The 12272-nt window shown below is 50.2% G+C and overlaps 1 protein-coding gene and 1 long non-coding RNA gene across 2 annotated transcripts; one reads left to right on the top strand and one right to left on the bottom strand.

The window, feature by feature from the left end:
* On the bottom strand, positions 1 to 2221 carry FRAT2 (FRAT regulator of WNT signaling pathway 2). Its single transcript, XM_040624213.1, has one exon. It carries the CDS (start codon positions 2123 to 2125, stop codon positions 1421 to 1423), a length of 705 nt encoding a protein of 234 aa, XP_040480147.1. The 5' UTR covers positions 2126 to 2221; the 3' UTR covers positions 1 to 1420.
* Positions 2222 to 2254: 33 nt separating this feature from the next.
* On the top strand, positions 2255 to 11182 carry LOC121101238. Its single transcript, XR_005833201.1, has 3 exons — positions 2255 to 2526; positions 4428 to 4557; positions 10929 to 11182. It is a non-coding gene; the product is annotated as an uncharacterized LOC121101238 (long non-coding RNA).
* Positions 11183 to 12272: the final 1090 nt, after the last annotated feature.

Genomic DNA, 12272 nt, shown 5'->3' with positions numbered 1-12272 from the left:
TCCAAAACAAAACCGAATTTATTCAGCAGACATTGTAATTAAGAAATCCTATAAATCAGGACCACCGCGATTTCTGACACTCCGGTGCGAAGTGTACGTCAACAGCTACATCTGGAGGATGAACAAGCCATTGAATCTGTTTTTAAAATTGGTTTAGCTACCTTAAGTTTGGGGGTGGCACTTTACTTAAAGCGCCGTCAAGTTTCACAAGGGTAAAGCCAGCGGGTTCTCCTCTCGGAGAGTCACATTTTAAACACGGTTTCAGTCACTCACAAGAAGAGCTGGTGACAGGAGGAAACTGTGAGAGATGAAGACTCACGAAGTCTCAGGCCCACGGCTCCACAGACGGCCAGGACGGAGCGGAAAAACGGCCGGGGTCTCATCTACCCCATGCAGACACCAGAAAGGGTGGAGTAAGAAAGTCTGGCTGGGAGGACAGGGGAGACTGTTTATGACTGTTTCTCAGAAAGCTCATGGCAAGGCGAAGAATGGCCCCAAGAGAGGAGGAGGAGTTCTAGAAAGAGGAAAGCACAGAAAAAACAAATAACTATCCCCATTTGTCCCTCTCTGCCTGTGTGTGTCCTGGGCAGACTCCACGACATAGCAAAGCACAGACACAGCTCTTCTTGGAGCAGGAAAAAGAAAAGACACAGGGGTGAATTTAGCTCTCCCAGGAACCCCACAGCCTTTTGTGCACAGCAAACTGTGACCTTGAACCACAGGTGGCAAGGTCAAGTCAGTTAAAAAGTCCACATTCAACTCCAACTCTACCCACCTTCAAAATTCTCCACCTCCCTCTAACCCCTAACAGGAGCTCACATCTCCCACCACCACCAAACATCAATTAAGTGGGAAGAAGGGGGTGATGGCAACCCACCCACCAACAAGCTTTTACATTCTTCTTCCCTCCGGAATTTCTTTGCACAGCAGTTGTAGCACCATTTCCACTAAGCTCTTCCACCGGAAAATAAAGAAAATGTATGCGTATCATTAGTTTTCAAGTATTGTTATAAAGCCCTGGCGATACCCGCCCCTTGGAGCCCAATCTTTAAACAATCCAAGCACACGACGCCCCCAAGGGTTAAGTCAGGTACAAGTCGATGCAAGTAGCTGCCTTAGTTCTCCCAGTTTATCCCAGGTCCTTGGCCCCGAGGTGGCCGGGGAAATTCTCACGCGGCACGTCTGCGCCCTGGCCGGTGCATTTCTCCACGCTCTTGTTCTCCGACAGCCTCGCTGGGGCCAGTTAACTTCTCGCCTTGCGGTCTCTCCCCCACGCGTCTCCCCGCAGCCCGGGCGGTCGCTCCCAGGACCGCGACGGCGGCTTCAGCTCAGGGTTGGGGAGGGCAGGACGCTGTAGGGTCTGCGCAGCGGCGTCCTCTTCCTCCTCCAGGGGCCCCGGGTCAGTGCAAGGCGCCCCGGGTCAGTGCAAGGCGCCGGAGGGCTGCAGGGCGACAGGGTCCGGTCCGCTGCGGCCGCCTCCGGGCCCAGAGGCGCCCGCGGGGCTCGTGGCTGCCACAGCGGCGACGGCTCGCTGAAGCCTCCGCACGGCCTCTTTGATGAGGTTCCCCGAGAGCACCAGCTGCTGCAGGAGCCGGTGCGGGTCGTCGTCGCGGGCGCGCGTCCCGGCTGGGGGCCATCGTCGCTGTTGCAGGCGGCGGGAGGCAACGGCGCCCCGCAGCCATCCTCGTCGGCACGGCCCGGGCAGCGCGCTGGGGCCTGCGGCGAGCTCGGCCACGAAGTAGGGCGCAGCCCGGCCCCGCACGCGGCCGCGGTCCCCGAGGGCGCAGCGCAGGGCCCCCGGAGGCGCCGGGCCCACCGCCTCGGCCGGCGCCGGCGGCAGAAGCAACGGCAGCGCGGGGGGCCGGGCCTTGTCCGCCCGCACGGCCGCCGGGGGTCGCGGGGGCTGCAGCGGCGGCCCCGGGGGCGCGCACGGGGAGGCCGGGCTGTCCTGCGCCGCGTCCAGCTGCAGCGTCTCGCTGATCTGGGCCACCAGCAGGTCCACCTCGCCCGAGCCGCCCAGCGTCACCGACTGCTCCAGCAGGAGGAAGCTGTCCTCCTCCTCCTCCTCCGCCTCCCCCTCCGCTTCCTCGCCGGCTTCCTCTTCCTCCTCCCTCCGGCACGGCATGGCCCCCTGTCCGGGCACCCGGAGCTCTGCGGCCGGCGGGGCTCGGTGGGGCGCGGCGGAGCGGGGCGTGGGACTGAGGCCGAAGCGGGGGCGGGGGCGGGGGCCGGGGCGGGGGGCCGGGGCGGACGCGGAAGCGGGAGCCCGCCAGGCACTCGCGCCGCGCGCCTGCAGCCGCGGGAGCCGGAATCCTACCGGCTCGGGTTGATTTGTAAACAATGGGTGACGTCGCCGCCGGGCCCTACCACCGCGCCGGGCAAGGGAGGGGGACGCGCGAGCAGGGGCCGGGTTGCGGGTCGTCGCGGGCAGTGCAAGGCCGCGGCCGGAGCCTGCTGGCGTTTGCTTTCGGTACCTACTAAGAGGGGATCCCGGGAGTTGGGAGAGCTGCGAACTTCCTCGGCCCGGTAAGCAGCACGAGAAAACGCCGACTCTGAGGTGGTCTGGGTTGGTTTCTCCCACTCGCGGACACACCCACCCACACACCCAACCCCTCCTCCTCCGACGCTTCCTCGCTCCCCACGTGTCAGAAGCGCTTGGGCCCGCCCCGCTCCTCCCCCGCGCACCCGCAGTCACCCGGACCTGGCGTAGTGGGGGAGGGGTGGGCTCCGCCGGCGGTCCGGCTTCGCCGCGGTGGGGGCGGGGAAAGAAGGAGGAAATTGGGGTGCAGAGGGGACATTGCAAAGGAGGGCAGGTTCGTTACGGGGTCGGGTCTCTGAGACTTCCCCTCTGCCTTGTCCTCAAGTCCCAGGGACACTGGAAGGGAAGGACGCGCCACCGCAGGGCTAAAGAAGAGCTTTTGTTTATTTAAAAAAAAAAAGTTAACTAGAAATATAGGACGGTGGAAAAAATCTCTCATAATCATAGGACTCAAACATGTTCACATTAAAATTGTTTTTCCTTTCCAGCCTTTCTCTAGCAAAGTGTTATACAAACAACCACACATAGTGTTACACGCTTTTCCATTTCTCATTACACCATAAATGGTGTTCGCGTTGTTACATGCACTTTGACAACCTATTATTACATAAGTTTCCATCAAGTTGCTGTTCCATAAATTATTTAACAATTCCTTTAGCGTTTCCTGTTTACCAAATTTCACCACTCTAAGTGTGTGACTAACATTTCTTTTCGTAAAACTTTTTCAATGTTCATGATTCTTTTCCTAAGACCATATTCCCAGGAGTAGAATTTTAGGTCAAATGATACGGATATTTTAAGGTTTCTGATAAACTACCAAACTGCTTTCCAAGAGTTGAGTACATTTACTCTCCCATCATTAGTGTTGAGTATTAGTTAAAAAAAATTTTTTTTGTTCTGATTTCATAGGTGAGACTGACATCTCCTTTGTGTTTTCATACCTTTGATTTTTAGTTAGGTAGAGCGGTTTTCTAAATGTTAAGCAACTGTACTTCCTTTTTTGGTGGATTGTCTGTTTCCTAGTAAGTTTTTCCTCTTGAGTTTTTCTTATGTATTTGCAGGACGACTCCCCACACCAGAAGTTAAGTTAACCCTTTTCTTTCACATTTTGCTATTTCTTCAGGTTTTTGTTGGCCCTGTAGTCATTTTTTTCCTCTACTAAAACTTAACAAAATTTAATGTAGCCAAATCTACAAAATCCCTTTCTCTGAGACTTTTAACACAAGGCTAAATTTAGAGTCTTCTTGTCTCCAGAAAGTTATTAAATATTCAGTTCTATTTTCCTGTTGTTTTTTTTTTAATGTCTTCCGGTTGGGTTGTGTTATGTTTTGTTTTGTTTGTTTTTCAAATCCATCTGGGATTAATTTTGTTTGGTCTTTGGTGTAGGGAGAGGATATGAATTTTTTTTTCCCCAGAGAGTTTGCTGGTCCAGGCTGTATGTCTTCATTAGAAGAGAGGTGTGTGGGCAGTGTGAACACAAGCTCTGTCCTCCTGAGCGCCTCATTGCTGGTTAAGCGGCGGCTGTGAAGATTGGGTGGGGCCGGGAATATTTTGATCAGTCTGCTGTGTGGAGTCAAAAGAACCCTGAACAGGTTGCACAAAGATCTAGATTGAAGTCTCTCATTCCTGCCACGTCCTGGGTGTGTGGCTCCTGGCAAATCAGTTTACAAGTGTTTTCACTTGTAAAATGGAAAAATAATCCCCGCCCTGCCTCCCTCTGAGGATTGTTTTCAGGATCAAATGAGATAATGGGAACAGGCTTTGTCAGGCATTACACAAATGTAATGTGGGATTAGGTCCAATGATTTACTAACAGAGGCCTGGCTCAAGTCCAGCGATCCCCCAGGGAAACGGCTAGTATATTAATGATAAATGTTCCCCCTTGCAGCCCACTAAGTAAAATGGACCCTGAAGGCATGACTTCCTTGGATTTACCCTTGAATCCTGCCTCCTGTCTACCCTGACCTGCGCTTCTTTGAGGCCTTCTGAAGTCAGCCCAGAGGTTCCCAAGTCCTGAGGTATGTCACCACAGCTAGTTTTGCAGGTTTTGGTGACAGATCCTTTCCCAACTGGCAGCCTTCCTCCTCCGTCTCTGTGGAGGGCTCTTCACACACTGATGAGGATTGGAAGCCATTCGCCCCAGAGAGAGTGATTCTCATTTTCATTCTGATGGTACTTACTGGAGAATTTCAATGGGAATAAAAATTAGGGGAGGGTTTAAGGATTTCACTAGAGTTAAATGGTAATTTCCCCCCTCCTCTCTGTAAGATGATGCCTGCCTGTAAGTAGAGAAAAGCAGTTTTATGCTCCATTGACTTTAAACATTAATGGGGCCGGCTATTGTCTCTAACCCAGCATCCCTGGAAGTTCTGTCTTCTTGTGAGGGTAATTCCCATAGTATTCTTAGTACTACAGGAAATAGAGCTTTGAGATGACATTCTTTTAAAAATCTTCCCTTTGTAACATTGCTTTTGTATGGAGATTGCTACGTAAATATGCGGGGCTTGGTTATTATACTCTCCATTATAGAGATGAATTCATTAGAGAAGACCAGCTCCAGTTTCTGGGGGCACTTCTCTGGGGAGCTCTGAGAAAAGGAAGTGCTGTGCTGGACCAGTGGGAGGCAGAGAAACGCCCCGGATTAGGAATCAAAATACAAGATGCTAGAGAGGCTCCGATGCAATTAAAAGTAATGAGAGGGCATCAAGAAGGGATGTGATGAGAGCTGTGCACTGGGCATGGTGGCTGCCCGCCTAGAGAGAGATGCTCGTGGAGGGTATTCAGAAGCCCCCGTGGAAGGACACAGAATTCAAGGGTTTTCTGCAGTAGTCCACACTGCATTGAAATCTTCCCCAAGGATTTGCTTTCCACACGGACTTTGCTTTCAGTTACCTGCACTCAAAGATACCAGCGGGGGTGCAGTGGGATGGACACCAGGCTTATAATCCCACCTGGATCCAGAAACTCCGTCCTTCCGTGCCTCAGATTCTGAATGTGTAAAATGGGGGATGATCCCTTCTTTACAAAAATGTTATATGGCATGAGAACATGTATGGAAAGGCTGAGCACATGGGCCCATAGGGGTGACATCGGAGTTAGGCTCTGGGGGGTAGAAATAATCTTAGCGATGTTCCAATTAAAAATAAGGCAAGGGGCGCCTGGGTGGCACAGCGGTTAAAGCGTCTGCCTTCGGCTCAGGGCGTGATCCCGGCGTTCCGGGTTCGAGCCCCACATCAGGCTCCTCCGCTATGAGCCTGCTTCTTCCTCTCCCACTCCCCCTGCTTGTGTTCCCTCTCTCACTGGCTGTCTCTATCTCTGTCAAATAAATAAATAAAAAATCTTAAAAAAAAAAAAATAAGGCAAATTCTGTGGGCCATCAGCAAGCGAATGGGTAGACAAATTGTGGCATGCCCATACAATGGCATATTCGTCGGCTATGAAAAGGAATGAAACGCTGATACGGTACATTATGCTAAGTAAAAGAACCAGACACAGAAGGTTGCATATGATCCAGCTCTAGGAAACATCCAGAATAGGTAATTCATAGAGCCAGAAAGCAGACTGGTGGTTGCTTAGGTCTGGGGGGTGGAAATGTGAGGGGGTGCATAGAGATGGCTGCTAATGGGTACAAGGTTTTGTTTGGGAAGCTGAAGAAGTTTTGGAACTTGATAGAGATGGTAGCTGCACAACACTGTGGGTGTACTAAATGTCACTGAATTGCACACTCTTGCTCTCTCTAAAATAGATAAATAAATCTTTAAAAAAATTTGCTTTGGACAAAACTGTAAGTTCAGATAACAGAACAGCGGTTACCAAGGGTTAAGACAGCGGTTGAGGGGAGGCCGAGGGGAGATCCTGATTGGGATGACAGTTACATACATCTGTATATAGGTCTTAAAACTCAGAGCTGTACGTCGAAACAACGAAAGAAACCGTAAACACACACGCACCTTATGGTGGTGGTCGCATGGGGATATACAAGTGTCAAAACTCAATGAACACTTAAGATGGATGAATTAATCATATATAAATTATACCTCAATAAGGTTGATTTTTATATTATTTATTTGTTTATTAGAGAGACCACGAATGGGAGGACAAGCAGAGAGAGAAACCCCACTGGGCATGGAGACTGACATGGGGCTTGACGTGGGGCTCGATCCCAGGACCTGGAGATCATGACCAGAGCTGAAGTCAGACGCTTAACTGACTAAGCCTCCCAGGTGCCCCAAAAAGGTTGATTTTTAAAAATTTGTCTTGGAACACGAAGGCCATAGGCCCTATGAATTCTCTATCAACCACGTCGTATGGGGAAGTAGGAACCATGACAAATAGGCTGCTGGCCATGCGCCAGCCCAGGCCTCATGGGGAGAGAGAAATGGGCAGGTTTGCCACGGCCTGGGGCTCACTTTGGGAGGCTGTAACCCTACCCATTCCATCACCTGACACACTGAAGAACATCTACAGTGTCCCAGGTACAGTGCCTATTTCTAAGGCCACATAGCAACAAACACTAGAGGCAGTCCTTACAAAGCTTAACGGTGTGTGGTGGTCAAAATAATGGCCTTCCAGAGATGTCTATGGTCTAATCCCTGGGGGCCCTGTGAATGTGTTACCTTACATGGCAGATGTGGTTGAGTCGAAGAGCTTGAGATGGGGAGTTTAGCCCGGATTATCCAGGTGGGCCCAATGTAATCACAGGGTCCTTATAAGACGGAGGAAGAAGGGTCAGAGGCAGAGAAGGAGACGTAGAGGTTGGAGGGCTGTGATGGTTGGCTTTGAAGATGGAAGGGTCTGTGAGCCAAGAAGTGCAGGACCCCCCCCCACCATGCTGGAAAAAGCAAGGAAACAGACACCCCCCCACCCCCACCCCAGAGCCTCCAGAAAAGAGCACAGCCCTGCCGACACCTTGGTTTTAATCCAGTAAGACCCACTTCAGGCCTCTGACCCTAGAACTGTAAGAAAATGAATTTATATTGTTTTTTAAGCCACTAAGTGTGTGGTAATCTGTTACTGAAACAATTGGAAACTAATGCACATTCTAACGCAGGAAAATGTGTAAAGAAACCATGATCGTACTCTACCTTCCATATGGGTTATGAAAGGATTGGCTTCCAAGGGTACTGCGGCAACCCCAAGGGAGCAGCTCAACCCAGTCACAATGCGGTAGGAAATACCTTCTGTGAAAGTGACTCAGGCTGACACTCAAGGACAGTGTGTCCATGTTCAAGAAACCCTGCTTCGCTGGGAACACAGCTAGAATGTTGCCCAGACCCCCTCGCAGTGAAGTGTGGCCAAATGACTGAGTTCTAGCTCGTGAAATGTGAGCAAATACATTTATGGTGCTGACCCGGAAAAAGGATCCCCCGGGGGTCCCTCCTGTGGTGCTGCAGCCTGTGGATGCCTGGGGCAATCTTGGAGGCCTTGCCCTCACCACCATCACAGCCAGCCAGCCGACAGCCACAAACTTCAATCCAGATTGTTAGTACCTGAAAACGACTGTGTTAAGCGTGGAAGTTCTGAGATTTGTTACAGCAAATGATTCACCCTAACCAATAGAGATGGGGAAAGGCTAAGGGGGAGAGAGAAGCGGGGAGAGTAGCACACCGAAGCAAGCTGGAAAAGCTCAGGGTGGCTGGAACTGAGGGACAGAGGTGAGAAAGGGGACATGTGAGGGACAGGGATGCTGTGCTGCAGAGCGCCGGGTCCACTTGTGGGCACAGGTGCGTAGGGGGACCGGATGTGCATTTTGAAGAGAGCAGTACTCCCCCCGCCAGAGGCAAACCCCAAAGAAGTGAACACGAAGGCCACATGCCAGTTCAGACTGATGGCAAGTAGAGGCCTCCCTGTGTGAGGAAGGGCACCACGGTCTGAGCCCAACACCTTCCTCTCCCATGCCGCAGCCCGTGTCACCCTGGCCTCCCTCCCAGGAACACAAGTTCCATTTCCCAAGTCTCACAGGCCCTGTGTGTCACAGAATCTTGGTGAGTTTGTCCTAGAAAGGTCGCTTCAAGTAGGCCGTTTTGAGTTTCCCTCCCCAGTAGCTTTGCTTCTGGTTGGTGGGGGGGGGGGGCAGGGGGAAGGATGGGTGATTCCATGCATCTGTAGACCCCAACCTGTAAGGACACTTGAGGACTTGTCTTTCCCATCTCAGATTCCTGCCTGCAGATCTCAGGACCTTTTTAGAGACATTGCTGGTCTCATCCACAGAACCACACAACCTCATTTGGAAAACATAAATCCCACCCCCCTACCTGCCCATTTGGAAATGTAGACTTGAGGCGTGTGTCTAAATTCATCCTTAGCTGTTGTGGGCCTACATTCGTAGGCCTAGTAAGCTGTGCGTGGCTTCCAGCTTCCCTGTGGAGTCCTGACCACCTTTAGCAGAGGACCCCGGGTTGGGAGTTGGTGACCTGGGTTCTAGTCCTGGTTCTTCCAGTACCTGGATGCTGAGAAGGGCAGTCCCTGCTCTGGGCTTCAGTGGCCCCATTTGCAAAGCAAGGGGTCTGGACTCAAATGCTGGAGACTTCTCTGGCTCTAGGAGGCTGGGTGGGCAGCTTGGCTGTGATATCCAGGCTCATAATTTCTCGAGCTCCCTCATATTCCTCTTACAAAATTAGGATGGCCAGAAGCTAGTCCCAAAAAAGATGATGAGGGGACAAATGGATTTCTCTGTGCTTTTTCCTCTGTTTCCAACTCCGTAAAATAGACATAACAAAAACATCTATGGGGCGCCTGGGTGGCACAGTGGTTAGGCGTCTGCCTTCAGCTCAGGGCGTGATCCCGGCGTTATGGGATCAAGCCCCACATCAGGCTCCTCCGCTATGAGCCTGCTTCTTCCTCTCCCACTCCCCCTGCTTGTGTTCCCTCTCTCTCTGGCTGTCTCTATCTCTGTCAAATAAATAAATAAAATCTTAAAAAAAAAAAAAATCTAACTCAGGATGTTTTAAGCAGGGAAGGAAGAGTCAGCTTGCACTTTGTGGTCTGCTTCCCAGCCCCAAGTAAACGATGGCCCTTCCCCCATCATCCAGGCCCACCAGACGCATACTTCTAGATACCTATTAGCCTGGCTTTGGGGTTCGTTCTTCTCTCTCTTCTACTATGTGGTTTTATTTTATTTTTTAAATGGAATTCTTTTTTTTTTAGATTTTATTTATTTATTTGTCAGAGATAGAGTGCACAAGCAAGGGGAGCAGCAGGCAAAGGGAGAAGCAGACTCCCCACTGAGCAGGGAGCCCAATGTGGGACTCGATCCTGGGATCATGACCTGAGCCGAAGGCAGATTTTAACGGACTGAGCCACCCAGGCGTCCCTACTATGTGGTTTTAATATTTTCTTTTCTAGCAGTCTTGCTGTATATTTGGCTTTTTTTTTTTTTTTTGGCTTTTATTGTATAAATTTGTGGATGTAGATGGTCTATACACTTAAATAAACACTGCTGTCTCTCCAAAAGGACAAACAAAACTTGTAAGGTTACATTAGACAGGAGTTTAGGTAATGATATCTAACAGTTATTTGTAGTTAATATATGCCATGTACTGAGCTTAATGCTTTACATAGGTTTTATTTTATCCTTAAAACAAATGTACGAGTTAGATATTGTCTCTGAGAATATTATCTCTGGGGAACAGAGAAGTAGGAGAATCAGCTGAGGTCACACAGCTCACAAGTGGGAGACTGGATTTAGATGACCAATTATCACAGTGTGGCTGGGCCTCTCTTGGTTTTAGCATCAGAAGTCTGGTGTCCTGGGAAACCCCCCTAGACCCAGGCAAGCCAGGACAGTTGGTCACAACTCAGGGCTTCTCAACATATTGTCTCAGGGGACATTCTGCAAGTTGTTATGATAATGGCAGTCATTATTATTTGTATTAGAATTATTACCAGGTATAACTTTTTCACCTCTCCCTCTCCTTTCCACCATAATATCCCTAAGGAAGTATTAGCTCTGCCAAACCCCTTCCCATGCTTATAGGAGGAGGAAAGGAGTTGATTTCAGAGTACCGAGGGTGAAGGGTGCCTATGTCTTACTTTTAACCAGAACTGAGTTTTCTGGCAAGACAGGGCTCCCTGGAACCTCCTGCTTTGAAAATCAACTGGCCCAGGGGCGCGTGGGTGGCTCAGTCAGGTAAGCGTCTGCCTTCAGCTTAGGTCATGATCCCAGGGTCCTGGCATGGAGCCCTGCATTGGGGTCCCTGCTCAGCAGGGAGTCTGCTTCTCCCTCTCCCTCTGCCCCTCCCCCCTGCTTGTGCTCTCCCTCCCTCCCTCTCTCTCTCTCAAATAAATAAAATCTTTATAAAAAAAAGAAAATCAACTGGCCCATTTCTCTGGGTTCTGAGGACAGGGCTGGGTGTTTTAAAATGTTACCTGGGATATTGGTTTTATACAGGTGCAGTGAAGCCAACAGATCAGTAAACTCCAACCACTGAAATGAGAGTTTGTTACTCACGGTTTGCAAGAGCTCAGGGCCTGCTGGGTCCTGTGCAGACTTCAGAACGGCGGCTGCACTGGAAGAGTGAAGACAAAGAACAAATCAGTGAGCGACCCCTGAGCTCCTTAGTGTTGTCCCCTAAACCTGGATCCTTAAAGGGGACAGGCCCTTTCTCCTTTCTGAACAATGAAAGTACATTGCAAATAAAGCCATTTTAAAAACATGGTTGATTAGTGGTTTCCATACAAAGGAGAAATCCTCCAAAAGCTAGACAGCCCAACACAAGTGTAAGGTAGGAACTTTGGGGGCCCCATGTCCTAAAGTGGTGGCCACTGCCCTGCAGAAGTGGCTCTAAGCCTCACACAAAGTAAACAGAATTTATCCTACGATCCTGCAGTTCCAATTCTGGGCACATACCCCAAATCGGGAAAGTGGAAAGCAGGGACCCAAATAGATACTTGGACACCCATGTTCACAACAGCATTATTCTCAAGAGCCAAAAGGTGGAGACGACACAAATGTCCATCAACAGATAAATGGATAAACAGGTGTGTATACATACTGTGGAATATTATGCAGCCTCAAAAAGGATGGAAATTCTGACACACGCTACAACGTGGGTAGAATGTGAGAACCTTCTGCTCAGTGAAATAAGCCAGTCACAAAAGGACAAATACAGCATGATGCCATTTGTAGGAGGGATGCCAAGGAATCACATTCCTAGAGACGGGCAGTGAGATGGTGGCTTCCAGGGGCTGGGGGAGCGGGATGGGGAGTTAGGGTACAGTGGGTATGAGGTTTCAGTTTGGGATGATAAAAAGTTCTGGAGCTGGATGGTGGTGATGGTGGCAAAACAGGGTGAATGTACTTCATGCCACTGAACTGTACGTTTAATATGGTTAAGATGGTGAATTTTAGGTTATGCATATTTTACCAGAAAGAAAAGAGGAAAGGAGTGCCAGCTGCAGAGAAGAGGGAGGAGGAGGAGCTGCGGGGCTGGTGTGTCGGCAGGGACACAGAGAGACTGGAGCCCTTCCTCATACCCTGCTGGTGGGAATGTAAAACAGTGTAACTGCTTTGGAAAATGGTCTGGCAGTTCCTCAAAACGCTAGACATGAAGTTAGCATAGGACCCAGCACTTCCACTCCTGGATATACACCCGGGAGAGCTGAAAGCATACATTTGTACACACAAACACTTGTACACGTGTTCGTAGCAACATACTGATTACAGCCGTGAAGTGCAAGCAACCCAAATGCCTACCAACTGATGCATGAATCAACGACATGCAGTATATAGCCA

Source organism: Ursus maritimus, unplaced genomic scaffold (assembly GCF_017311325.1).
Source record: "Ursus maritimus isolate PB19 unplaced genomic scaffold, ASM1731132v1 scaffold_7, whole genome shotgun sequence".
Classification (NCBI taxonomy): Eukaryota; Metazoa; Chordata; class Mammalia; order Carnivora; family Ursidae; genus Ursus; species Ursus maritimus.
Note: the sequence above shows the minus strand (reverse complement) of the source record. Positions and strands in the feature narration are given on the sequence as shown.

What these genes read in the sequence shown, in the direction of transcription:
- FRAT2 (XM_040624213.1), bottom strand. Translation starts at nt 2,125, where the DNA reads ATGCCGTGCCGGAGGGAGGAGGAAGAGGAAGCCGGCGAGGAAGCGGAG.